The following is a 24,831-nucleotide window of genomic DNA, read 5'->3' as shown; positions in this document are numbered from 1 at the left end:
ATGCTGCGGTTAGAGTCGACAGCTCCGGTTTCCCTGACGTTCAGAAGACGCGGGGCAAAGTCGGCCCACACCTCATTTCTGTGAGCTGCAAGACTTCAGAACAAGCCAGTAAATTCCTTCATTGCGGTGCTGAGAGGCAGCGGGAGGAAACCATTTGCGGGTTTTCTGTGGGAGGTTTTAATTTGACAGGAGTTGTAGCCTTGAACATGGAGCTGCAGCAGTCAGAAGGCACGGCGCACTCCACACTGCAGCTGCTGCTGTCTCTGGAAGGTGCAGATAGTGCAGAGCCTGACTGATCACCCGGCACGTGCAGGACACCTCCGGCTGGGGAGCATAATGGGACAAGCGTCACTATGACCGCAGATCAATTTCCAGAGCAGGCTCAGTGTTTGTGAGCTTGAAACAGAATTAAAAGCATATCAATTTCAACCAAAAATGAATTACATGGTTTAAAAAAGTACACAGGCTATTGCAAATACAGCACAATTAACAAAAAAGGGCAATATTTTATACTATTTTAATATTCACATATAACCAAATTTAGCCTATAGCAGCTTGATTTATGTTCATATGAAAGCTTTCTTCCTGCTAAACGGAGTACTGGGTCTTATTAGTGACTTATGCAAATAAAAGACACGAATTTATTGCCTGCTGACAAAAAACAAAGAGACAACGAATTCAACACAATTGCCTCAGAAAAAGCCTCAGAAGATTAAATAAACTGACTAAAGGTGTTCTAAAAAATAGCCTAATATCTTTATAGGCAGCTGTAGAAATTAATAAAGCAGTGAAAAAAAGCGCACATTTAACAATTTTGGCCTTCATTAAATTAAATAGTCCAGAGGTAACATCTAATATTTTTTTCTTACTTTGCCTCTATTATGTCACTTAGATCAGCTTATTTCCTTTGGATACAACAGACCAAAGACTAAATGCCAACAAGAACATCAGTAATAAATTAATTAAAATCAGTAAACTTAAATGCAGTCACTAAGTTAGTGTTTGTATCACAAATCATTGCACTTTCTTTGAAAAAAATGATTTACTATATCAAAAATTTGCAATATTAAAACATATTTACTGCCCTCTGACGAAAAACTTTTGCGATGTTAATTTCGAGTTGCGAGCACTCTCCGGCCACCATAAAAACAACGTCAGCTCGCGTCTCCTGACGTCATGACGCTCACAGTGTTTGGTTTCCGCGCCGAGGCGACATGGCAACGACAAGCAGCGACAGTAAACCGGGCGAACAGCAGACCGATGAAGGGGTGGAAGGGGACAGGTCGATGTTGAGGTCTGACAGGTAAAACGCGGAGGATGAATGTCTCATCTCGGGGTCGGAGTGGCGCACATTAGCGCTCCGGTGGCTCATTTTAGCTTGCTAACGCAGCTAGCTGGCTAGCTCTCCCACACAATCATACCCACGCATTGTGTCAGCGTGGCTGTAGGGGAACAAAAGAGAAACAAAAAAGGGAAAAATGTTTCAATAACTTACAGTTTACAACACTGGGGCTCTGTAAAATGCTAGTTGGTTTGAGGACAAAGTTGCCAGCAGTGTAACCCAGGTGTGCTAATGCTAGTCAGCCCCTTTTGTAACGGTGCTCACAGGTTTGTGTGTGCAAATTTGACGATTTTATACGCATTCTCGTGTTGGTAAACATTTTTGCTGAACATAACACGATATCACGGCGTTTCTGTGTGCCCTGGTGAATTCAGCATGGTCAGTCACAAAATGTTAGACCATTTAAATCTCAATCTGCTGGTAGTAAACTTATTCCTCTGATGAACAGCTGTTAAAATGTATGTAGTATTGATGTCCATGAGGCTGGTGCTGCACACTCCACACTGTTCCCGTTTTAAATAATCAGGTTAGTATTTTAAGAAGCTCTTTTTATTTTAAAAATCTTTTTCTTAATTTTACAAAAGCAAATTAAGTACTTTTAAACCTATAAAGAATCCATTCACTCATTGACTGAATGAGTGAAAACGCAGCCCAAAGAAAAACTTTGAAAGCCTGGAGAACTACTGCTGAAGAACACCTTAAAAGATAACAGTGCAGTCTGTCTCCTTGTAAGCAAAATAGGAAAAATGAGGGGTCGCTTAAGACGTGCATGTGTATCAAAACAGCTAATCCTGGAGTTAATATTGGTTCTGCTCTATTATCAAAGTCGCTGCCACCCAGTTGCATCCAGTTTACCTCGCAGCAAAGACTGGTGACATGGCGTTTCAGTAACACATCCCAGCCACGTGATGACAGCCTTACTCATGTGAATGGTCCCACCTTGTGCTATGCTGTGTCCTGGGCAGCGGTGTGATTTCCTGGGGAGTGTTGGCAAGTTCCCTCCTCCTCCCCCTCAGCCACACCGACAGCAAACGCCTCACTGTGGAGAGAATAGTTCAGAGGGACATTAAAGTGAATATGTTCCCTCTTCCCTCTCTGCAGGACAACACTATATCTGCAGGTTGCATACAGTCACAAAGCACTTTGATGGCTATGTTTAGGCCATTTTCAGACATGTAACAAATGTCGTTTTTCTGCCCATTTATAGCTTAACAGATTTGAATAGTTATTTTTGGTCAGAAAAAAGTTGCTTTTACCCCTTTTAATTGTATGATTATTTTTTAATCCTGCAGATATATTGTAATGACTTAAATGCCTCATTGGAGCAGCAGCAGTAGGGTGCCAACTATGAGCTAACAAGGCATCTCTGATGGCAACAATCATGCACAACATTGAACAGTGAACTTGGCTAGATTTAGATTAAATACAATTGATCCTAGTTGGTCAAACTTGTAGAAAAGAGTCTGCCTACTGCTCTCAAATGTTTCCCGTCTTTACCCTCAGCGGGAGCGGAGACGATTCCCTGGACAGCCTCACAAATGGTGTCACCCGCTGTCCTTTGACCCCTTCGTTGTCACCACGGAAACGGACCACAAGCCAGTCTAAGACGGAGCCTCCTCTGCTGAGGACCAACAAGAGGACCATCTACACAGCGGGCAGACCACCTTGGTACAATGTCACCGGGACCACCTTCAAAGAGGCCTTCGTCATTGGTGAGAACAGATTATCTTCTTCATCTTTGCAGCGAGACTCACTGACATTTCCAGCCAAAAAGAATTGTTTGAAAGTATTTGAAATCCAGGTTTATTTTACTGGCTTTACGTGTCTTTAGCTCTTTTTGCACACTGCAGCAAATGTTGGCATCTTACAATTAACTGTTGATCAGTACGATAATGTGAGAGCATTTTTCCACCTGTGCACCCACCTGTGCAGCACTACTGAAGTTCAAATCCTCCAGTTAAACTTCACTTCTACAGTAGGATTCACCTTTTTCACAAATTGACACAGTTTTCTGTGGCCTTGATTAAACATCTGTGATCTGCTTTGGTTAATATACCACAGAGGTTTAGTACAATTCTTCCCCTTTTAAACCATGAATATACAACTCTTTTCATCCTGACTGGTTTTAGGTGATGGAGTGAGTAGCACGACATACCCCCCCCCCCCCCTCGTCTTCAGCAGTGTTTCCTAATTAAGATCTGTTGTACAGTTTTGAACTTCCTTTCAAACTTAAATTTGCGCACAAGTTACACCCAATAGCCCTTAAAGCCTGTGATTACCGGCTGACAGCATTGAGTAAATAGCCATCGGGGTAATGCTAGCACACACAGCAAATGCTATAAGGATTCAAGGAGGTGATTATAGGAACTGTTAATAAAATGAACCACTTTTGAACGGCAGGGGGGCGATTAATTCAATTTAGAAATGAGAATTTACGGTTTCTAAAACTGCATTACTGCATAAAAACTGAATCAAATGGCTGCTAATGAGAATTTACAGCTTCTTAAATGTAAGCGAGTCAGTAACAACTTGGATTTTCTGGTCTGGATATAGAAGATTAAACAAAGTGCTGGTCGAGCGTTATGAGCTTATTTCTGTCGTAACCGAACTAAATGGCTGCTAAGCAAAGGAAGAGAAGGTCAGTTTTGACTTCCCATTTCTGAGGTACAGCCAAATCTAGGCTGCCCAAAATAATGCCAGGACTGTGTGTTTTTAGTCTTTCGAGTTGGCAGTGACCTTAGACACAAATATTTTTTCTCAAACACAGGTTGTCTGTCTTTTTCCCCACAATATTTCCCCTTTAAAGCTGTAGGATTTCAGAGGGCTCTTTAAAATAATCACTGTCTACTAAAGAGCAAGATGGCACCTTAAAATGACTTATTTCATATTAACAGTTAAAGACTGGCAGACTGTACATTGCAAATTAATATAGTCTTCCCTCCAATAGACAGAAAAACTGGTAATAATAAATGAAAGTTGAATTAAGGATGCTAAAACACTAGAATATGAAAATTGATAAAAACATTACACATGATTATTTGACCATATTAGCATTATTTTGTTAACATTGTGGCAAAGCACGGTCCTCTTGGGTGACGGCTGCGCCTGTTTTCCACATTCAGGAATCCTGAAGGTTCACGAGGCTTCGTGATGCTTCACTCTGTGGCTGACTGCAATCTTGCTGGTCAGCACAGTAAAAGGAGTCCCAGCAGCAGTAAAATGAAATAAGTGTGTGTGTGTGTGTGTTTGACATTCGTGGAGCCAGTGTTCTGTGGATAAACTCTTCGGATTGGCATGAGTGAGGATCAGTGGAGGAAGAGGTGGGCATTATCTTTAGTCTGCAATCTGTTATTGTCAATGGCCCAAAGTGACGGGTAACAATTTCACACTTGGCCGTACTGAAGCCCGGTTTAAACATGAGGGGATCGGACAGTGGGACTCAACACGGGGAAAACGGGGAAAAGCATCCTGCAGTTAATGAGGGTTCAGGGAGGGTGGAAGAAGGCTAGATGAACAGACAGAAAGGGGAGGGGAAAGGGTGCAGAGTGATGATAGGAAAACATTGTAAAACCTCATAGACACCAGAGGTGGCTGCTATCTTCTCTAGCGTCAGCTTTTATTGCTAATAGAAAAGGCCCTGTGATGTGTTGCATCAGGCCAGTCTTCACTGCTGGGTGACAGTAAAAGTTTATCAGTGTTAAATCTATACGCGCTCAGTAAATAGGCTATTTATTTCTACTCATACACAAACTTACAAGTCAAAGCGAGTGTTTCTGTCACCTTCCCAGAGAAGCAATCGCACACAGAAATGAGCAGCACTGCAGTGTATTTTATTTTTTTCTTCCAGTCAGCACTTTTAGACGTAGATGGTTGTTATCGGAGCAAAAAAAAAAAACATTCCAGCTCTTCCCCCAGTGTTGTTTATGTCACAAGTTGCTCCACAGGCTATTTTTGTTCCTGTTCTCTGGCCCGGTTCCCAGGATTGTTGTCCGAAAGGATATCTGTAGTGCTCTTAAACCCATGAGGTTAAAGGGGGGTGAGGCAGGCCTTCAGGCTTTTGGTGCCTTTACTTATGTTTTTTCTTTAGTGCTGTTTAACTCCACTTCAAAAATTATAGGTGTCGTGTTCTTTTGGCATCTCAAAGTGTCATTATTGGACTTCTATAGCCGGTGCAAGCCTAACAGCTAGATGTTATATTTTTCAAAATGAAAAAAATTTAAAAAACAAACTTTATTAAAAGATCTCATAATGTGAAATAAGCCAAGTAAAGATGTGCAAAGGATGTGTTTAACCTGCTGTTGTAACAGGGATGTTTTTGCCAGCCTGCACACTGATTCCACCAAAGGTGAGTGGTTTAATTATCTTAAAAAAAACCTTGTGTTCCTGTCTGTGATGGGCGACGGCACTTGCGCGTCAGGCTGATGCTTTTAGACGCTGGACACTGCATGCTTTTGCCATTTGCAGATTTTTGTGACTGAACGCCATGAAGTTTATTCTCCAGACGCTCTGACTCCGTCTTAGGTTGGCAACACCCGAGATGATTTTAATAGGTGTGAAAAAACTACAAAAATCTGAGCATCTTTCTCCTCTTAACAGAAATTGTCATTTGTTCAGCCAGCACATTTTCAGCACTAACACAGCACTGTGGAGTTAAGTCTGGATATCCAACACCAGTTCCACTCCAGTCAAACCAGTTCACACAAAGCTGATCAAGTCCAGGACCAGCAGATAAATCTCTCATTTTACTTCACCTGTTTGGCAGAGCCGAAAAGAAGAGGAAGTCGGCTATTATCTTGGAGTTTGAGAGGAAGTGTTTCTGATGCTCTGGGAAAAAGAACCCCAGTTAGAAATGTCATAAGTGCAGGCTAAGTGTGTTGTGACTCTGTCCTGCTCCTTTAGGTCTGTGTGGAGGAAGCGCCTCTGGGAAAACCACAGTTGCCAATAAGATCATTGAGGCGCTGGATGTTCCCTGGGTGGTTCTGCTATCAATGGACTCTTTCTACAAGGTAGGAGATCCAGCTGACTGCGCTCTGTACAGTGTAATTAAAGGTGAATGCGTTATAGCCGCATACATCTCAGTAAATTTGCAGCTTCACTGTGCAGTTATGGCCGTTCTTTTGTTTTTCACACAGGAGTTTAAGCCCAGTTGCTCCCTGAGAGTTGATGAGATTTATTTTTATTTTATTTTATTTTTTATCTGAAAACAATAGCTGAGCATGAATCATATTATACTGGTTTTAAATGGCGACACCTCCTATGAACCTTTCCTTCGCTGATTTCAGCATAAACGATAAAAGCTGCAGACTGAACACGGTTCGTGTCAATAATACGATCGCTCAATGCGTCAATGAGTTCTCTGATTCTGGGTTTTGCACCAGTTGGGACTTTGTTAGTTGAACAATAATTAGTGAAATGAGTTGGGAGGGTTATTCTTAAAGGAAATCCTCACGTTGATGGTTTGTAGTGTTAGATTGTAGATATTCTGTAGATATGTTGATACAAAGTGATGTCACAGAGTTAAGTCTTTTCCTTCTGGTCTGCTGACACTTTATTAAGGTTCAAAGAAACCGTGCACCACCTCATCAATTAAAGTTATAACACGTCTTTATGTAATCTGCCCCCTCAGTATATGTGACTAAAGAGTTTAAATAGAAATTTGGATAAAAACAAGGGCACAAATCCCACATCTGTTCCAAGGGCGTCGCATTTATCAGTTCAGTTTAATAGTGATTACAGATTGAGCTTTTTATTTTCTGTGATGTTTAATAGTCAGTAAAAACATTATTTCTGCACAACTAAGTTCTCTTTTCAGAGTTACTTTAACAAAGTAAAGTAAAAAACAAAGCTTTTAAGCACGAATATATGGTATAATTCGATGCATTTGAAGCTAGCCTCGTGTAATCCTGGCTGATTTTGAGCATTGGTTTTAGCCTTAAAGGGATGTCTCTTTTGTGTTTTTTTGTTTGTTTTTTTTGGGGGGGTTTTTTTGTGCCTCAGGTGTTGAACAAAGAGGAGCAGGAGCTGGCTGCTAAAAACGAGTATAACTTTGATCACCCCGATGCCTTCGACTTTGAGCTGCTGATCACCGTTCTCAGGAAGCTGAAGAAAGGAAAAAGCATCAAAGTGCCGGTGTATGACTTCACCTCTCACTGCAGGCGCAAAGAATGGGTAAGAGTTTACACTTAATCTGCTGTGTTACTCCATCTTTTTCTTAAATGAGGATGTAAGGGATCAGGCCAAGGGAACCTTTTAAGACCTGAGGTTACGGTTTGTGATTTCCCTTCTTTTATTCCAACATATGAAACATTATGGATGCTTCAGTTTCTGTTTTGGTTCTTTCGATCTCAATTATCTGAGATTTACTGCCCGTCTAAGGCAGCTGGATTGTTGTGTGCTTTACATGGTCACAGTCATGAAGAAGCTCCAGGGGATCAGTCTGTTAACTACAGTAACAGCTCTGGGCAGGCTTTGCACACTGAATAACTTTGCTCTGCACTTTGTAAATAAAAGTTGAGTTTTAAGCGACTGATTCTGTTCGTAAAACTTTAACTTTTTATACTATATCACACTTCAGTATCAACGTTGTGATGTTTACGTACACGATAGTCACGTTACTGGATGTGAAAGTAATAGGAATGATGTTAAATTTGAACATAATTGCATTTTATTTAGAAATTATTGGATTAATAGAATTGGTTTTGTTGCTTGTAATGGACACGCAACCTTTATACACTTAAAACTGAGAGCAGCACAGGGAAAAACCGGAAGTGTAGTTGTTTAGTCACAAGAAGAGAACTACAGAACCATTGAATCTGATCTTATATTCATCATTTGTATTCAGCTGATCCCCTTCACTTAAATTAGTAGAGTTTATCCGCATCAAAATGAAAACGCTCATCTCTTAACGGCATAAAATGACTGCTTGAGTTACAAATCCCCCACCACCTCAAAGGATGAATTAGTCATTTGAACAGATGTCGGCTGAGATGAGTGTTAATTGGCTAATTATTAAGGATTTAGTGTACAGGACATTAACCCCAGCCAAAAGCACAAATCTCCCCCCCCCCAAATGCACTGTGAAGAATCAATCTGTCAGTGTAGCACTCCGACAACTCCTCACTATTTCTTTGCAAGTAATTTCATGGCTGAAAGGCACAACACCTCATGGGAAAAGGAGTCGTCACTCTGGAATAATTTGAAAGGCCTTTTGTACACTGGTGAATGTAATTAAGCCTCGGGTCCCGAGGGTGGTGATGGCTGCAGAGGCCAACTAGCTGCAGACTATATACACTCCGTGTTTTACACACTTGTTCTCTGGTGAAACTGGACGGCGTCTTCTCTCTCATTCAAGCACCAGCACGCAAACATGTTAAAGAGGCGCTAAATCATGGCTTACCTATCAACAGGGAAATGAACAAATCAATAAACACTAATCTGTTTCTTTAAAATTCACTTTCTCTCAACATTGCCTCCACCCTCTCCTTCCTGCTTTGTTTCTCCTTCTCTTTCTCCAAATCAATAGCGGAGCACCTAGCCCATTGACTTCAGAATGAAGCGGGTCCCAGGATGGTAATAGGATTGTGATGTACTCAGCACTGCTTTGTCTTTGATTGAGCCAGTGATTCATCTCCAGTTCAAACACGAGTCTAAACTCGCTCTGCTGGTAGCGAGGCGCATTCAGAAAGGTTTATCGGATCGCAGCAAACACGGGCTGAGATTGTGTTTGTGTTGAAGTGGCTGCACAATGGTATTCATAATGTCCCTGGTTGTTAGATAAATGTTTCCCAGCTTTCATTTGAGCGTATTCACATTCGTCCTATTCAGATCAGATCATTTGGACAAGATTTTGTGCCATGCACCTATCAGTCAACACCTTTTGTTGATGCATTGTTATTCAATGCAGACTAGAAACCTTTGATACAAGTAGGTCAAAACATAGCTAGTATATTCAATCACAAAGATTAAGGAACTAGATGTAATGCTGCAAGATATTTGACCCCCCAAAATAGCCAAAAATTTTGAACTTAATCGATCCGGAACGTTAAGAGTTCAACACGTTGAGTGTTTTCAGTCGTCAGCCTTCACCTTATGTTGTAAAATCTGTTTAATTTAATGTGTGCTGCAGGAATTGTCATTGTTTGCAAAGATGTTCTCTATACTGTTGTGTGAACTGGCTAAATGTATAAGCTGCACCTCTGATTGGTGACCCCATGTGGGATGCTTCAGTCAATAAAAGTGTGTGAACGCTGATTATACCATTTCCCAAATACTTAAAGAGGTTTCAACCATCCGTCTGTCTATTTTCTATACCTGCGTTATCCAATTCAGGCTCACAGGGCCTTGAACTGGCCACCAAAGGGGCCCTCATTTGTTTATTTCTTTTTTTTTTTTTGTGGGACCAGTTAAAACACTGACGGCCATGGACTGAAACATCCTGTTTGGGCTCATTTTAAAACAACTAAAGTGCACGGGACTAAAACTGCCAGGTACTTTTGGTACTAAAGCAGCCCGTGTATCTCCTTCTCAGGTTCAGAACGAATCAGTTAATGTATGTTACAACTAAAATCCATTTAAATGCATTTTGAGAAGGTTTAGAGGCAGAGTTGTAAACACTGCTTGTTAGCTCAAATACAGTGTGGATAAGAAACTAGAAAAGAGAGACCAATATAATCTTAATCATATTTTTCTTTTTTTAGTGCCATTTTGTGTACGTAATCATCTTTAATTTGTTCCTCTTTACAGAAGACAGTATACGGGGCTAATGTGGTCATCTTTGAGGGCATCTTGGCCTTTGCCAACAAAGAGCTTCTAAAGGTAAGAATAAGCTGTTATGTTTACACATGTTTACATGTCTGCTCTATTAAAACACAGTAGGCAGTGAATGCGACACAGATTTTTGACTCACTTTTCAGTCTTTGACGGCACGATGCAACCAGACATTAATCAGTCCGTGCTGCAGCACCAGAACTGGACAGAAAGGCCTTTCAGATGTGTTTTATTGTCTCTCTGGATGCTACTTCTCTGTGCCAGACCTGATCAATGGTTCAACAAAGACCAAAGGCTTCATCAAATGTGCTGAAACAGAATTAGCCCGTGGGGTAAAACATTTCATATGCACATGGCTGACACTGCTGATCAGGGCTTCTCTTTGCCTTTTATTGCACATGAAATATAACTCGACGATCCTCTCTGACCATAACTGTGGAGAAGTAATGGAAAAGTAAGCCGACTTGTGTTTGATTATGTTCATACATTTATTTGTTGAGTTTAATTTCATGCCACTGTAAACCAAAGTGAATGGTGGGAGTCCCCCCAGAGTTGAACTGTTAATTAACTTTTATGGGTGTGTGGGTAATTGTACTCTGGGAGAACCACTGAGTGGCTGAGATAAATTAACAGAGAGAGTGTCGATAACGGCATGACGTTAACAGTAATGAGCAACAGCAGATTATGATTTTGTTTGGGTTCTTTTAATCATTTATATGGCCCAAGTGGTTCTTAACCGAGTGCTTCCACATAACACGTAATCCTGAACACGAACTTGTTGGCCACCTTTGTTTTCTACACAGTATCAAAGTCATCTTTGCCTCTTTGCACTCTCTGGTTTACATCTGTGCCAGCTGGTTTACCCTCAGGGCAGCGGCTGTATGTTGGAGGCTGTATGTCACAGCTGTTGCCCTCCTGGGCTGCAGATGCACAGCTTTTAGGCCGGGGGGGCCGTAGTGTCAGGGTATTCTTACTCTTAGTTCCTGGGAAGAAGGGGTTTCCCTGCAGTTTTCTCCATCTGTGGGATTTCTTTGTTTCTTCTAGGCTTCTTTCTTCCTTTTCATTGAGCATTCATGATTTAACTTGCGTATAATTTTCTTTTGATGCATCGTTTGTTACAATTTAAGCTCATTATGTATACATTTTAAAAAACCAAGTGGTGTGTTTTATAGTTAAGTTGCTCAGGAACACCTCACATCCAATCAAATCATCCTATAAAAAAAGCTTCTGAGGGTCAGAGGAAATCCAAAAGAATGAGAGGAGGCTGTTCATTGTGACAAATACGTGCTGCTACTATACATTATTCTCTCCGTCATTTCTGTGTGTGTGTGTGTGTGGCGATAAGGCAGCCAGCCTCTCCTGAGACCCATCTGTGTTGCTGATTACTCTCTGATTCACTTTATAACAGCCTTTGTCTGCGGTGATTAATTGTGTTTTGTGTCCAACTGAAGATGGTTTAGCTGCACAGAGGTCTAATAAAGAGGTCTCGTTCTTTAAGAAACTCGTACGCTGCATGCTAGTATACATTGTCCCAGGATTTAGTAATATCACAGAAAATTCAGTCAACTTTAATCAGAAGATGAGGCAAATGTGTCTGTAGAAAAAATCTACTGTTGAGCTCTGCCTTTCTGCATCTGCACTGCCCAGCGTGTCCTGTCACTGAGATCAATACAGAAGATCTGAATAACCAAATTCTTTTACAGTTATCGGGCGTAATGCATCATAAACCGTCCAGCTTTATCGCTCTGCAGAGGCTGTAAAATCGTCTGTTAACGCTTATATGCTGTTATTTCCTGTAGGCTGCAGACTCGATAATGTTCAGGCGCTACGCTTTGCAGTTAATCTCAGATTCTCAGAGGCTGGAGGTATATTATTAAATGGATCTTTGCTTGCGAGTGCAGGTTAATACATGTCAGAGTACCGAATACTCCCTGTCAGACGAGGACACATTTGATAGAAAAAGTTGAAGTCACGCCTGTTTAAGGGTATATTTGTTCATTTTTCCGTCTTCCATCACTGTGGCAGTGCTAAACGGATGTCCTCTGTTAGAAAATGATCTACAGCTGCAGCCTTGCTCTCTGTTTGGGATGAATCCACTCTTCATTCACTTCCTGCAGGCTGACAGTCGTGCTTATCCAGCAACATGCAGTCTTTTGTTTGCTCAGTCTTTTTCAGATTTACAGCGAACTGAATCCACCTGCTTTCTGTGCTACTGAATGATATGTGTGTCTCTGTGTCACCCTCGAGTACATCGCTCATAGTTTCTGTCGTGCTTTTCGTTTGGTATCATTAGTGAGGTTCAGTTTAATGGCGCTTGATGGATGAAAGCGGGCTGACTTTCTCTTTAAAGTGACAATGATAACCGGCATTTCTGCGGATCCTTCCACACATCATCATCATCGTGTTTCATCACCTTTTTAACACTTTAAGATTCGAATCTTTATAGGTCTTCTTAGGTTTTTTTTATGTTTATGTCCTTTTTAAACATTTCATTGAAGATGAATAGCAAAATATTGTATAAAATACAAATATAAACAACATGCTAACAATGATCAATTGGTTGAAGAGCCAGTTTGAATATGTAGAAAAATAAGTAAATTAATAATGAATAAGATTTTGATGCTAAAACTTTTTACACAAGTTGAATAAAATTAATGTAGAACAGATAGATCCATGTGTGCAGTTGGTTAATCTCTGACTTAGTTAATGACAGCAACAGCAGCTGCAGTGTTCCCATTATGGTGTTTATTCACTTGATGATTTCAGAGATGGGGGGGCAATCGTATAACTTTTTAGGTTTGATTAGAGGTGCACATTACCAGTAGCACCATGCAACACCATGCCAGGTGTGATTATCCCTTTAATGTCTGCACCCAGGGAAGAGAAACTATGGAAAATGGCCTGCATGCCCCGATAGGCAGAAGTAGATATGGCTCAGGCTGGTTTACTTCCACAAACGTTTGACCAGCTAAAATGAAGAAAACATGCTCTACTAAAACTGTTGATCAGGTCGGTCATCATCATCAAACTTTATTATATAGCCTTTTAACACAGCCGTAGCTGAAACAAAGTGCTGTACAACACAAAATAAAACAAGGCTTAAAACACAAGAACAATGTAAAAACAACAACAATATTAAAATAATAAAAACAATAAAACAATACTAGAAACAGCGTCTCATGCTGGGTTAAAAGCCAGGGAATAAAAATGGGTCTTAAGACGGGTCTTGGTGAAAGGTTGAGAACTTTTCTGTGTTTAAGCATTTATTGCAAAGAGGTGATGAACGTGTGCAGCTCCCACCTGCAGAATAACGGAATCACACGAGGGAACTGATTGATCCCTTTGCTGACCCTTTTTTTTCCAGCTTCTGGACATGAAGGTGTTTGTAGACACAGATTCAGACATCCGCCTGATACGGAGGCTGAAGAGGGACATCTCGCAGCGTGGACGGAACATCGGCGGCATCATCAAACAGTACAACAAGTTTGTGAAACCAGCATTCGAACAGTACATTGAGCCCACGGTGCAGGTCGCTGACATCGTAGTTCCCAGAGGTCGGTACTGACGCAGACATGGTGTTTGACTCTGTTAGCACTGATAAGACACCTTCGAGTCTTTTATTGTAGAGGATTCTTTATACAGAAGTTGGTTAAAGCAGGTCTGGTGTTTCTCAACTTTCTTTTCTTGCAGGTGGAGAGAACTTTGTAGCTTTAGATCTGATTGTTCAGCATGTCCACAGCCAGCTGGAGAAGGTAAGGATTCTCGATAATTCCTCAGCTTCTTTGTCTGGGTGTGTATATACTGATTCTGCTTAGTTTAGTTTATCCTAGTTATTTCAACACTGTTTTTGCTCTGAAAGATGCTGCTGGAACAAGCCCTGACAAAGGAATCGCTATTTTCTTTCTATATCTGCAGTTCCTACCACAGTAAATCTGGGAAAAAGTGGGCTTCTTTGTGATTAGAATATCAACACCTGCCCTTTCTGTCAAGTCTCATCGATCTAATTGATTGGCTATCAATGCTCCGTGATAACACATTCTGGAAAACAGTGGACACCTTTTAACCTGTTTTCCAGTGATCCTGTATTGATTTTAAGTGGCAGAGGTGTGGGCTGCTTGTGGAAGGTGTGGTGGTATGGACGGGTGTGAACGGTTGAAAAATCCACCCTCTGTTTGTCCTCAAAGCCCAGATTCAACACCTGCAAATCTAACGTGCGCATACGTAGGGTCCAAAAGAGGAGGCTCAGACATCCACCGGGTCTTTCATCAGTATTTCAGGGTCTCAGACAGATAATGAGGACAAACCTGCTGTTTCATCACTCCTGCCAAACGGATAAAAGTGGAAGAAATTCTTAATAAAAGGCACAACAATTTCAGCTCAATATGAAAGTCAAGTACAAAATCTAATTACACACTAATGATTAGGATTTGATAAATAACTTTATTGATACTCCTGAGCACACCAACAGATTTTCTCACAGACCATCTGTCTTTATCACATCTTTTGATTTTAATGGACACTTTGAAGTTGCACAATAAAAAGATAGATGGAAACTGAAATGTTTTCACGCCTACTTGAAGTAGTTTTTGCTTCTTTTTATTTATTTTTTTTAGCAACAGCTGATACATTTAAGGAGGATTGCAGAAGGCTTTTGCGAATAAATTCTGAGGCTGCAAATATTTGACTGGCATCAGTGATCAGCTGTTTCTATTTTTGCAAAGTAAACATGATCAAAATTCACTGACACAGTCACGATCGCAACATACTAAGTTATGAAGACAAATCTTAATTTTTCTGCTGCGTCTGCCAGGAAAAAAACAAATAATTTAGTCCCATTTACAGAAATATTGTATCCAGATATCAGCCACGACTCTGATTATTGCAACCATGAGTAATGTATTCTGTAATATCACCTTCTGATAACACCATGCAGCCAGAAACGGCTAACAGAGCCATGTTGCTTTCTATTTAGGGATATTTATAAAAAAGATTAGATAACAAAGTAGATAAAAGAACACAATTAGTCTCATATGAAAACACTGTGACTGCTTTGTAACTTCTTCCAGCTTTGCAGAGTTCTGCAGTGACTTTAAAGCTCATTGTTTCACCGTCTGTTTGAGCAAGAAGCTGCTGTTACAAACTGACATGAGCCACTTAAAACCAGATGGCCATCTGATACAGTTAGCAACTAGTTGGTGAACATAATGCTGCAATTTGCTACTAAAGAAAGTATTCAAGAAAAGAGGCTGATGACTCAGGGATTTCACTCACTCACACAGAAGGCTTTAGTTACCCTTCAAGGTGATAAACTTGCACTCAAATTAAATTTGGCGCAAATATCTAACACTTCCTTCACTTTTAACTCACTCAAACAGACTTTTTATGGACCCGTTATCCCTTTATCCTTCCACACTTCAGTTAGACGGAGGTCTTTAGTAGTTACTGAGATTAACGACTCTGCAGGGACACAAGAGGTGTGTCCTCCATCTCTCTTTATCTCATTGTTCTGCCATCCATTCATAGCCATGATCTGTTCCACCTTCAGCATATTAGTTCAACACATCTGTATGACACCAGCAGTGTGTAACATGGATTAGGGGAGGCGTACACTCAGGTTTGCGTGACATTGTCCCATTTTAGCTCTTTCACCCCTGTTTTTTTTTTTTTTTTTTCACCACATAAATGCAGTAATGGTTAGATATGCTGTAGATATTAGCTATATTTAGCTGAAGACAAATGTATAATCTTGTTTCGAGGACTACTTGCAAAAAAAGGTGTTGTGACTGTCATTTAGCTCCACATTTCTGCATTAGTTTAGCTTGTTTCTTTCTTTTTAAAAAGACTTTTAAGACCACGGCACCACCAGTTTTAAGATAAAAGCACAAAAACGATGCTCACTGAACGCATCATCCCATATGTTTGAGAACAGCTCTGATGTGTGACTTATAGCTGATGAGGAGAAATCAGATCCATACTTTCTGGTGTATATATTCAGCCTGATTGTCCCTCATTGTCAATGTGCTCGGCAGGCCTGTAAATACTGATTTAGTTTCACTTAAACAAAATAAATTGGTGTAACTCGTAGACGTTTCTATTACTTTGTCTTTCTTTATTTAAATGAAGGTAATTTACATGGAAATCAACTTTCAAATGTAATTGGCAAACAGCAGCAGCGACTGCAGCCTACAAAGTATCCTCTTATTAAACCAATAATTCAGGGTGATAAAAACCCTTATAAGGCAGGATGTGTTGCTGGACTCTTGGTTTGCAGTGTGTTTCACAACTGTTTGAGTTTGAGTACTCATGAAATAATTCATTGTTTTGTTTGTACAGTGAAATAAAAGGGTCGTACGCTCGCACTAAAATCCAATATATGATACTATTGAGCTGTTGTTCAGCCATACATGAAATTAATGTTCATGCTTGAGGTGTTTTTGACTTTATTGAGTCATTCATTTTAACAGACAAACATTTATTTTTTGCTTTAAATGTTTGATGTTGCAGTTTGTTCTTCTCCCTGAAGTAGCTTATCTCATGTTTTGTTTTTCTTATGTTTCTCACTGTTGACACACACTTTACGGGGATGTGTGTTTGTGTGTGTGTTTGTCTCCTTGTACGTGCACGACCCGTCCTTGCCTGGCTGAATGCTGTGTAACCATTCCAGCGTGAGATCACTGTGAGGTATGATTGTTCGTGCTTTTTTTTTTTAAAAATGATCACTTCGTCTTTTGCCGTTGCTTCCGTCTCGTGTTCAGTGTTGTTCTGACCCTGTTTTCAGTCAAACTTCATTTGAAAACGAAGACTAAACTAACAGCTGTCGAGCTTTTCTTTTGATCTTTTCTTTTATTTAACCTAACAACTGACTGTCAGTGTTTAGTAAGGCTATTTTACCCAAAGACTATATTAAATAAATGGATGCAGCCACTGGAATGAAGCACCTCAAAGTGCAATACCTCTCACAGCCACTGGGGGCTGACAAACATTTTTTAAGCATTCTCTAATTTAAAAGATATTTATTATGGTGTCATTGGCTGGATGAACACTGATTTTATTTCATACATTCAAAGCCTCAAAGAGCTTTGATTTGAGGCTTCAGCGTGCTGGTCCATGTACCCACACTGGCTGCTTCCACTTATATATAGCTTATGGGTTTACTTTCAAAATCTTTGCTTTCGTGTCCATCGTGCATCCTTCATTCTGATTAAACTCTGCCAAAGCCAAAAATTGTAATTGTGTGATGAAGTTAAAACACTGAGACTCATTGTAGAAATACTTCTGCGCTCCACCAGAATAGCTTGTTCCAGGCCAACACTTTGGGAAGCTCATTTTATTGAGATTTCATTGATGCAAAACATTCTGTGGCACGATTACCACAGCAGGCACAAACGATTACACAAATATTAGGGTGACTTGCTTATAAAGCTTCCAGCTTAATCCACATAATGATGAGGGGTCCAACAATCCAGCTCAGCAACACTTTTAACTGCTCTTCCAGTTTGTTCGCTCCGTCTTCAGACCTGGACTCAACAAACTGTCATAGACCTGAAGTGCTTTGAATCTGGATCAGCTGCTTCCCTTCAGCCATGTCCACACACAGCCACACCAGCGCATAACCAGCCCAGCGACATCTCTGCTTCATTGGGTTAAAAGTTGTCCCGCCACATGTTGAAGGTTCAGCACAAAGCACAGAGAGAAGCTGCCCACTAGTTTGTCGACTGTTTTTTACCAGGAAAAACCACTTCAAGCTAATAGGTGTGGCTAAGTTAACCTGATTTGGTTCAGCAGTGTGAATCGAAGTGATTTCTAAACGCTGACGCTTCTCACTTGTTAAATTTGTGGGAACTCGGGCGGCTCTGAGGTGTGACATCTCTCTGCAGAATGAAACGGATGAGCCTAAAACGAAGCCACTTATGAGATCGATTGAACTGAAAGTATCTGTTCAGTGTTGCACGGCGGTGATGGGTCCCAGCTGCTAAACTGCTAACGCTGTTCCTTCTCTTCCTTTCTCTCACGTTTTCTTGTCCTTTGATATTTCTCTTCCTGTATTCCCCTCTGCTTCCTCCTTCCACTTTGAACACTTTAAATCTCATCTACTACGTCACCATCATCAGAGGAAGCTCCGCTGGGATATGTGAGGCCCGCCTCGTGCATCTTCTGTCATTGTTGTAGTTTTGATGCACTCAGTCCTGTTTAACATGTTCGCTTCAGTCCTGTTAAACCCACATGATCAAAATTTGACACACTCACGTTGTTTCGGCCTTTGAACTAATTAGCAGTTTTATGTGTGGAGACGAAAGCATGCATCAAACAAAACGCTATGAAAGGGTCAGATTGTTTACTGGCTGTTTAACAGTCTAAGCATGTGTTTGACCGTGGATGTGCACATTATTAGGACATCAGTACATTTCCCGGCTGGTTTTAATCTACTGGCAACACCACAACCTGAAGGAGTTTCAGTAGAAAAACAGTTTAAGCACCAACACCTTGGCCTGCTTATGTTGGAAACTGACTTTCTTGGCAAGTGTGGCTTATATGCTTTTTTTATTTCTAATCGCATGACAGCTGTCAGATCAAAATCTGCCTTTTTCTTTCCGTTTTTCCCATTTATTTTGCTTTCAGACCAAAGTTCCTCGTCTAACCCAGAAAACTGGGGACAGTTTCACAAAGATGCCGACTGCTGCCCAGTCAGACAGAACGAAATAACTCCTCCTGCAAATATTCCTGTTGTAATGCCAAACAAAACTCAAGTTCATAGGATCTTAAACCAAGAAAATGCACTTGTTATGTAGATTTCTGCATGTATAAGTGTTGTAGCTCGACAGATTCTTGCTCATCTTAACCCAAAGAAAAGCAGCATCTGTTCAGTTAAACAACAACACTAACTCTTGCTTTATAAAGCCAGAAGAAGCCGCACACTTCCCTTTACTATTCTGTTGTAATTAATTACCGCATCGTCCAAACCTGTGTTTATACACTTGTTATAAGCCTTTTCACATGTCGGCTGGATGTGTTGGAGCCAGGACATGTAAAACGTTAAATAAACCTTTAGTATTTGCACTTTAAAAACTAAATTTTCATGGATTTGGATCATTTCTGATGTTATACGTCGTCTTCTGTTTAAACCGGGAACCGTGGCTCCTTCAAGTCTACATAAGAAGTTTTTAAAGCATTAGATGGAGGAATTAAAGATGTATTAGATGCATTTATGTAATGGAGGCTGATTGCGTGACATCCCAGAGCGATCACCTACTGATGTGGATAACAGTTTCTTGTTGTGGTTCTTTTTAACAAATAATTTCATTTAAACTTTGGGTTTATGTGAAAGTCTGTCAGATATTGTGGCTTTTACATAAAAAGCTGCTGATTTAACATTTCTCAAAGTTTTTGCCTTAAAAAAAAAAGGCTTTTTAAATGAAAAACTGAAAGCAAAATAAGACTCTAATCAGACGAGCTGATTAGTCGACACTCAAAGTGCTCAGTACTCTGTGCTTAAAGTCTTTAGTTGGAGGTTGGCTTTCCTTAGAAAGAGTTGCTCAGTTTGTTTGTGTGAATGTGTTCGACACAGATCAGCTCTGGCCTCTGCTCACCAAGGACAGCCGTTACCCAAAACCCTCAGCGTGCTGGAGAGCACGCCGCAGGTCCGCGGCATGCACACCATCATCAGGTCGGGGCGCGCACTTCTGGAAAGATTCTGCCAGACTTTTAGTCTTCGTGTGGGTCCCTGACTCTGCTGTGTGTGTGCTTGTGTAGGAACAAGGAGACGAACCGAGATGAGTTTATCTTCTACTCCAAGAGATTAATGAGGCTGCTGATAGAACATGCGCTCTCCTTCCTGCCTCTCAAGGTGAGTAATGAGTTCTCCTCATTAAAAGGAAAATAAATCTTGTTTTATGCAGAATGTTGCAGGTGATATAAGGATAAATTCTGATAAGTTTAGTTGTTTCTTCTGCGTCCTTCTGTCAGCCGGTGTCTGTGGAGACGCCTCAGGACACCATCTATGAGGGGAAGAGGCTGAGCGGTAAAAGAGTAAGTCTCAAAAGCAGCCCGCAGCATCTTTACTGACCTCCGGTGTTCATCTTGGATGGAAAGTGGCCGCTGTGTTGTATAGATTTTAAAGTATCTGAAATCAAAGTGGAAATGATTCTGTTTTTTTTTTTTTTTTTTTTTTAGATCACGGGAGTTTCTATCCTGAGAGCCGGGGAGACCATGGAGCAGGCTCTGATGGCTGTGTGTAAAGACATCAGGCTCGGAAAGATCCTCATTCAGACTAACCACGACACGGGAGAACCAGAGGTTTGTACGTTTAAAGCATTAAAGCACTCACTGTTCCCTCAGTGGTTCACGTAATCCGAATATCTTCTTATTCTTTGTTAGTAACTGGCTTTCCCACTTCCTCCAGCTGCACTACCTCCGTCTGCCCAAAGACCTCAGCGAAGACTACGTCATCCTGATGGACAGCACCGTGTCCACCGGAGCTGCTGCCCTGATGGCTGTCAGAGTTCTGCTGGTGCTGGAGCATATTCTGCTGTTTCTCTGCTGTGTTGTCACAGCTGCTTAAAAACAGGTTTAGGCGACTAAAGAGTCCGTTTACTGTCTGCTAACACATAGAAATGATAAAATGTGCTAATAGTTGATACTTTCTCAAATCTATAAAGCTCACGAGTCGCTGCTTCGTGCATTTTTAGAGCTGATGAAGCTGAACATCTTTGACACTTTCTAGAATGTTTTTCCAAACACTAATTGTGAAGAAGACACATCTCCAGCTGTTTTCTCAGAGAGGAGGAACCCCTACGTTACACCCCGTTATTCACTTCTGTTCACTCACATAAGACCGCATAGCACCCTCTGCATGTTACCATCTCATAATCGCACAATTTTTTTTTAGTCTTTTTTTGCTTTGGAAGGTCTCTAAATGGAGTTAAATGACCCTGAAGTAAGTAGCAGTTATAGTAAGAGCCGCTTGAACTCTCCTCAGGAAAGAAGCTTCAGTGCTTCCTGTGGTGTCAGTCTTGATAATGAAGGGATATTTTGTAACATATCTTATCATTTAGCTTCTATGAAACGACACCATAACGATTTAGGTGACGTAGCTGATGGCCTTTGTAGAATATTATTAAATATCTTGATTCTCTATTTAAAAAGAAAACCTTCAGATTCTTTTCTTAAGCATCTTTCCTAAACCTCAACATTTCCCGATGAGTTCGAGGCTAAGCGGCCTTAGAAAACACCAGAGGAGGTTGTTTTTGACTGTTTAAGCAAAGATTTGGTGTCTGGTGCAGCACGTTCAGCTCTGCAGCCTCTGCCTGACACACAGGCTGAGATCTGGCTGCGACCGCTTCCATTCGTGCTCCAGAGGTGCCATAACTTTACCGTGTGTCTAAAACACAGAACAGTGAGGCACAGTGAGACTGTGTGGAAAGGGCTTCTGATGTTTTCTGCCTCTGTTTTCTGTTTGTAAAGGACCACGACGTGGCGGAGGATAAGATCTTCCTGCTGTCCCTGCTGATGGCAGAGATGGGCGTCCACTCGGTGGCCTACGCCTTCCCCAAAGTCCGCATCATCACCACCGCTGTGGACAAGGAGGTCAACGACCAGTTCCACATCATACCAGGCATTGGTAATGAGTTAATTTAATAAAAGGAAAAGCTGTTGGTCTTAAAGGGGCGACTGGATCAGATGAGTCGGGGTTAATGCCAGAGTGTGGTGTCCCCTTCAGAGTCGGTTCATAAAGCTTGAAATGGTATTTTTAGCCTTTATTGGCAGGTTGTGAGGAAAGGTGAGCTATAAATCCTGCAGGCGAGGTGTTAAAGGCTGAATTATGTTGGGCAGAGTCTCCTGTCTGCGGTTGAAAAGGCTGGAGCACTTCTGGATGAAATAAAGAGCAGCCTGATCCTGTTTGACAGCTTATTAAAGACATCTGCTCTGACCTGAGCTGTGACCAGGGTGCACCATGTGTGGAGGTCGTTTATCCAGCATTTATTTCCTGCTCCACTCTCCTGATCACATGTTAAATCTCAAAAACTCAATCAGCAGTGTGGCCTAAACCTTTTAGTTCTTTTCTTTTAGACTCTGTCTTTAAGCAACTTTTGCAATTCTCCCAGCGTGAGGTACATGTTTGATCCTCAGCTCTGCCTACTGCGTGAGTCTTTGCTAAGAAAAGATAAAAAAGGAGCCAGTGGTGGTGATAATGTATTTCCACAGACTCGGATTGTTCTGAAACCAAATACTCATAAGTTTGAGGTGACGGACATCTCAAACGCCGTAGACATGCTATCCGATGTTGCCAGATTCTGAGATTTATGAAAACGAGTCCAAAAGAAGCGACTGAGTTGACCTTACTGACATCTATCTGTGAGATGGAGACCATTCTATGCATATCCCAAACCAGCAAACTGCCACTGCCAGTGTTTCTCCTTCTTCTGTGATCCTTCCATGTTCTTCTTCACTGCCCTCTCAGTATTCTTCTTATACTCGTTTGTTATGGCAATGATATGTATAGAATTGTGTATTCTGAGGGTCTAAAAACATAACAATTTATGTAGTAAAGTGATTTAATTCTAATAAAAAGCTTTGCTTTTGGTCATATAATTATTTATTGTTACACAGTAACTGGTAAAGACATTTATTTTTAAAACAAACTGCATTTTTGCACTTCTCAGGTAATTTTGGGGACCGTTACTTTGGCACCGACGCTCCGTCAGACTGGTGTGAAAGCGATGAAGGGATGGACTTCTGAGGAGGAGGCTGAGGGCTTGTTACAGAAGCACTTGGCCATGAAAAGAGTGAGAACGTCCGGCCAGATCTGCTCGACTCCAACATCTTCCCGAGCAGCGAGGTGACGCTGTACAAACTGCTTCCCATTAAAACAAGTGAAATGTGCTTTCCAGATGATTCGGTGTGTTCCCCAGTAACGTGTACAGCAAAGTTTAAAACAGGATGTCTGGTGGCTTCACAGCGTCTCACACAAACATGCGGCTGGACCTGCACCTGCGTTTCTCCCGCTGCTTTCTCAGAAAAGGGTGAAATGAGTTGTGGTAATAATGCGGTCTATGTTGCTGAGATAAAACTTGAAAGTTCACGTACCATCAGTTTACTGGAAGAGCATCAACTCTGAGCTTCTTCCAGGATTTTGCACAGTCGGCCTCTTTAGAGCAGATAATGCATATAAATCATCTGTTTGATTAGAATCCAGCGGTGCAGTCAGCTGGCTTTAATGATGAGATTTAACAACGGATATTTGAGAATATTTACTTCAGTGTTTGGTCGATCAGTGAAAAGCTAAATGATTAGTTTTTGTTTTGCACAAAGGTGTTCCACAAAGAGAGCAACACGTTCATCTTTATATCTACGACGAGTCTGTACAATTTTAGATGGCACAGCATGCCTAGTTAGCAGCGTAGTGGGATGTTTCGAACTTCTTGGAAGAATTTGTGTGTTTTACGGCTTTGCTCTGCAGCCGAAGCTGCAGCGGTCTGTACTGTAAACTTGTTATCTCAGGCAACTTTCACCTAAAGGGACAGCAATGACGTTTACTTGAAGAAGAAGACAACTGACCAATGATCAAATGAAAAAGTTGAAGATTTTACATTGTCTTACTTTTCTTTATTTAAATGTTGCCTTTGAATTTACTGGTTTCCACCTGGTTCCCCACAGCAATAACTTTTGTCAGTTTTTAAAGTGCTTTTAGGTATTTTTACTTTTAGGAGCACATCTGTAACGGAGCTCGAGCCAAATGCTTCTTACTGCTTTGCTTTTTCTGCCGCAGTGCAGACGCCGCAGGTGTAACTGGGACCTTGAATCACCCTTTCAGGAACAGTTGAGTATTTAATGCATTAATAACTGCTGAAGTGGGACTAGTAGATTAGTTATTTTAACAATCACTCCTTTGTCACTTGCGTTTGCGTAAGATCTGGTCATATTCAGTTTGTCGTGGGCTCTCGGTAGCATTTAACGTTTAAACTTATCGTATATGGAAACTGGCCTTATGGGGCTTTTACTTGCTGCTGTTAAGTCAATTTGTATGTTTTTATTTATTTATTGTGTTTACAAGGATTCACATATTCAACATTTATTCAACTCATACCAAGTAGATTATTTTCTACAGTTTTCAAAGATTCTGCTGACATTTCATACGGATCATTTTAACAGGGCTTATTAAATAGATGGATCAACTTGTCAAACACGGGTTTAACAAGCATTACTTTGTTGCTTCTGCTGCTGTCAAAGTGCTTAGATGCACCCTTTGCTTATAGTTACACATGTGCTCATCAAGTCGGTTATTAATTTTGTGAAAATTATCCAATAACCAACCTCTGTTTACATCTAGCTGTTACAAACTTTATGCAAACATGATGGAAAAAGTATCTCATGTGTAATAAAAAGCTAAATATGACAAATGACTGTCATGTTTGGGGAAAGCTGGTAACCTCACATTAAGCAATTAACACAAGACAGTAATGCTAATATGTTTTAAGAAGCAACCCACAGACTGATGAACATTAATTAATTAATTAATTAATTAATGAGAGGAATGTGTTCATATCTATTTAAGTGCTTTGGTGAGATGTGCCATTGTAGACTTAATCAGCTGTATTTAATGTAATAAATATCTGTTGGTTTGGTTTTTGTAAGTGCTACTTCACTTGTACAGAATAAAAACAAATACTTGAAACAGGACAACTTTTTGTGTCCAACTCCTTTTTTTTTTTTTTTTTTTTTTTTTT

The 24,831-nt window shown here is 40.8% G+C and overlaps 1 protein-coding gene across 2 annotated transcripts; it reads left to right on the top strand.

Annotated features, from left to right (window-relative positions):
* The first annotated feature begins 1,185 nt into the window (after positions 1–1,185).
* Positions 1,186–24,778, top strand: LOC142375048 (uridine-cytidine kinase-like 1). 2 transcript variants are annotated; one of them, XM_075458970.1, is made up of 15 exons: positions 1,186–1,303; positions 2,846–3,054; positions 6,242–6,348; positions 7,340–7,510; positions 10,085–10,156; positions 13,473–13,662; positions 13,799–13,860; positions 18,220–18,239; positions 19,674–19,772; positions 19,859–19,952; positions 20,072–20,134; positions 20,279–20,401; positions 20,508–20,615; positions 21,569–21,725; positions 22,768–24,778. In XM_075458970.1, exons 1-15 carry the CDS (start codon positions 1,215–1,217, stop codon positions 22,842–22,844), a joined length of 1,641 nt encoding a protein of 546 aa, XP_075315085.1. In that variant the 5' UTR covers positions 1,186–1,214; the 3' UTR covers positions 22,845–24,778. The 2 variants fall into 2 exon arrangements, with proteins under 2 accessions (XP_075315085.1, XP_075315086.1); XM_075458971.1 differs by lacking the exon at positions 18,220–18,239 and adding an exon at positions 16,773–16,789.
* Positions 24,779–24,831: the final 53 nt, after the last annotated feature.

This window comes from Odontesthes bonariensis, chromosome 24, assembly GCF_027942865.1.
Source record: "Odontesthes bonariensis isolate fOdoBon6 chromosome 24, fOdoBon6.hap1, whole genome shotgun sequence".
Classification (NCBI taxonomy): domain Eukaryota; kingdom Metazoa; phylum Chordata; class Actinopteri; order Atheriniformes; family Atherinopsidae; genus Odontesthes; species Odontesthes bonariensis.
This window is presented reverse-complemented; position numbering and strand designations above follow the sequence as displayed.

What these genes read in the sequence shown, in the direction of transcription:
- LOC142375048 (XM_075458970.1), top strand. Translation starts at nt 1,215, where the DNA reads ATGGCAACGACAAGCAGCGACAGTAAACCGGGCGAACAGCAGACCGAT. An exon ending in GGCATGCACACCATCATCAG is followed by an intron (nt 19,773 to 19,858) that starts GTCGGGGCGCGC and finishes GTGCTTGTGTAG; the next exon opens with GAACAAGGAGACGAACCGAG. An exon ending in TGGCTGTCAGAGTTCTGCTG is followed by an intron (nt 20,616 to 21,568) that starts GTGCTGGAGCAT and finishes CTGTTTGTAAAG; the next exon opens with GACCACGACGTGGCGGAGGA.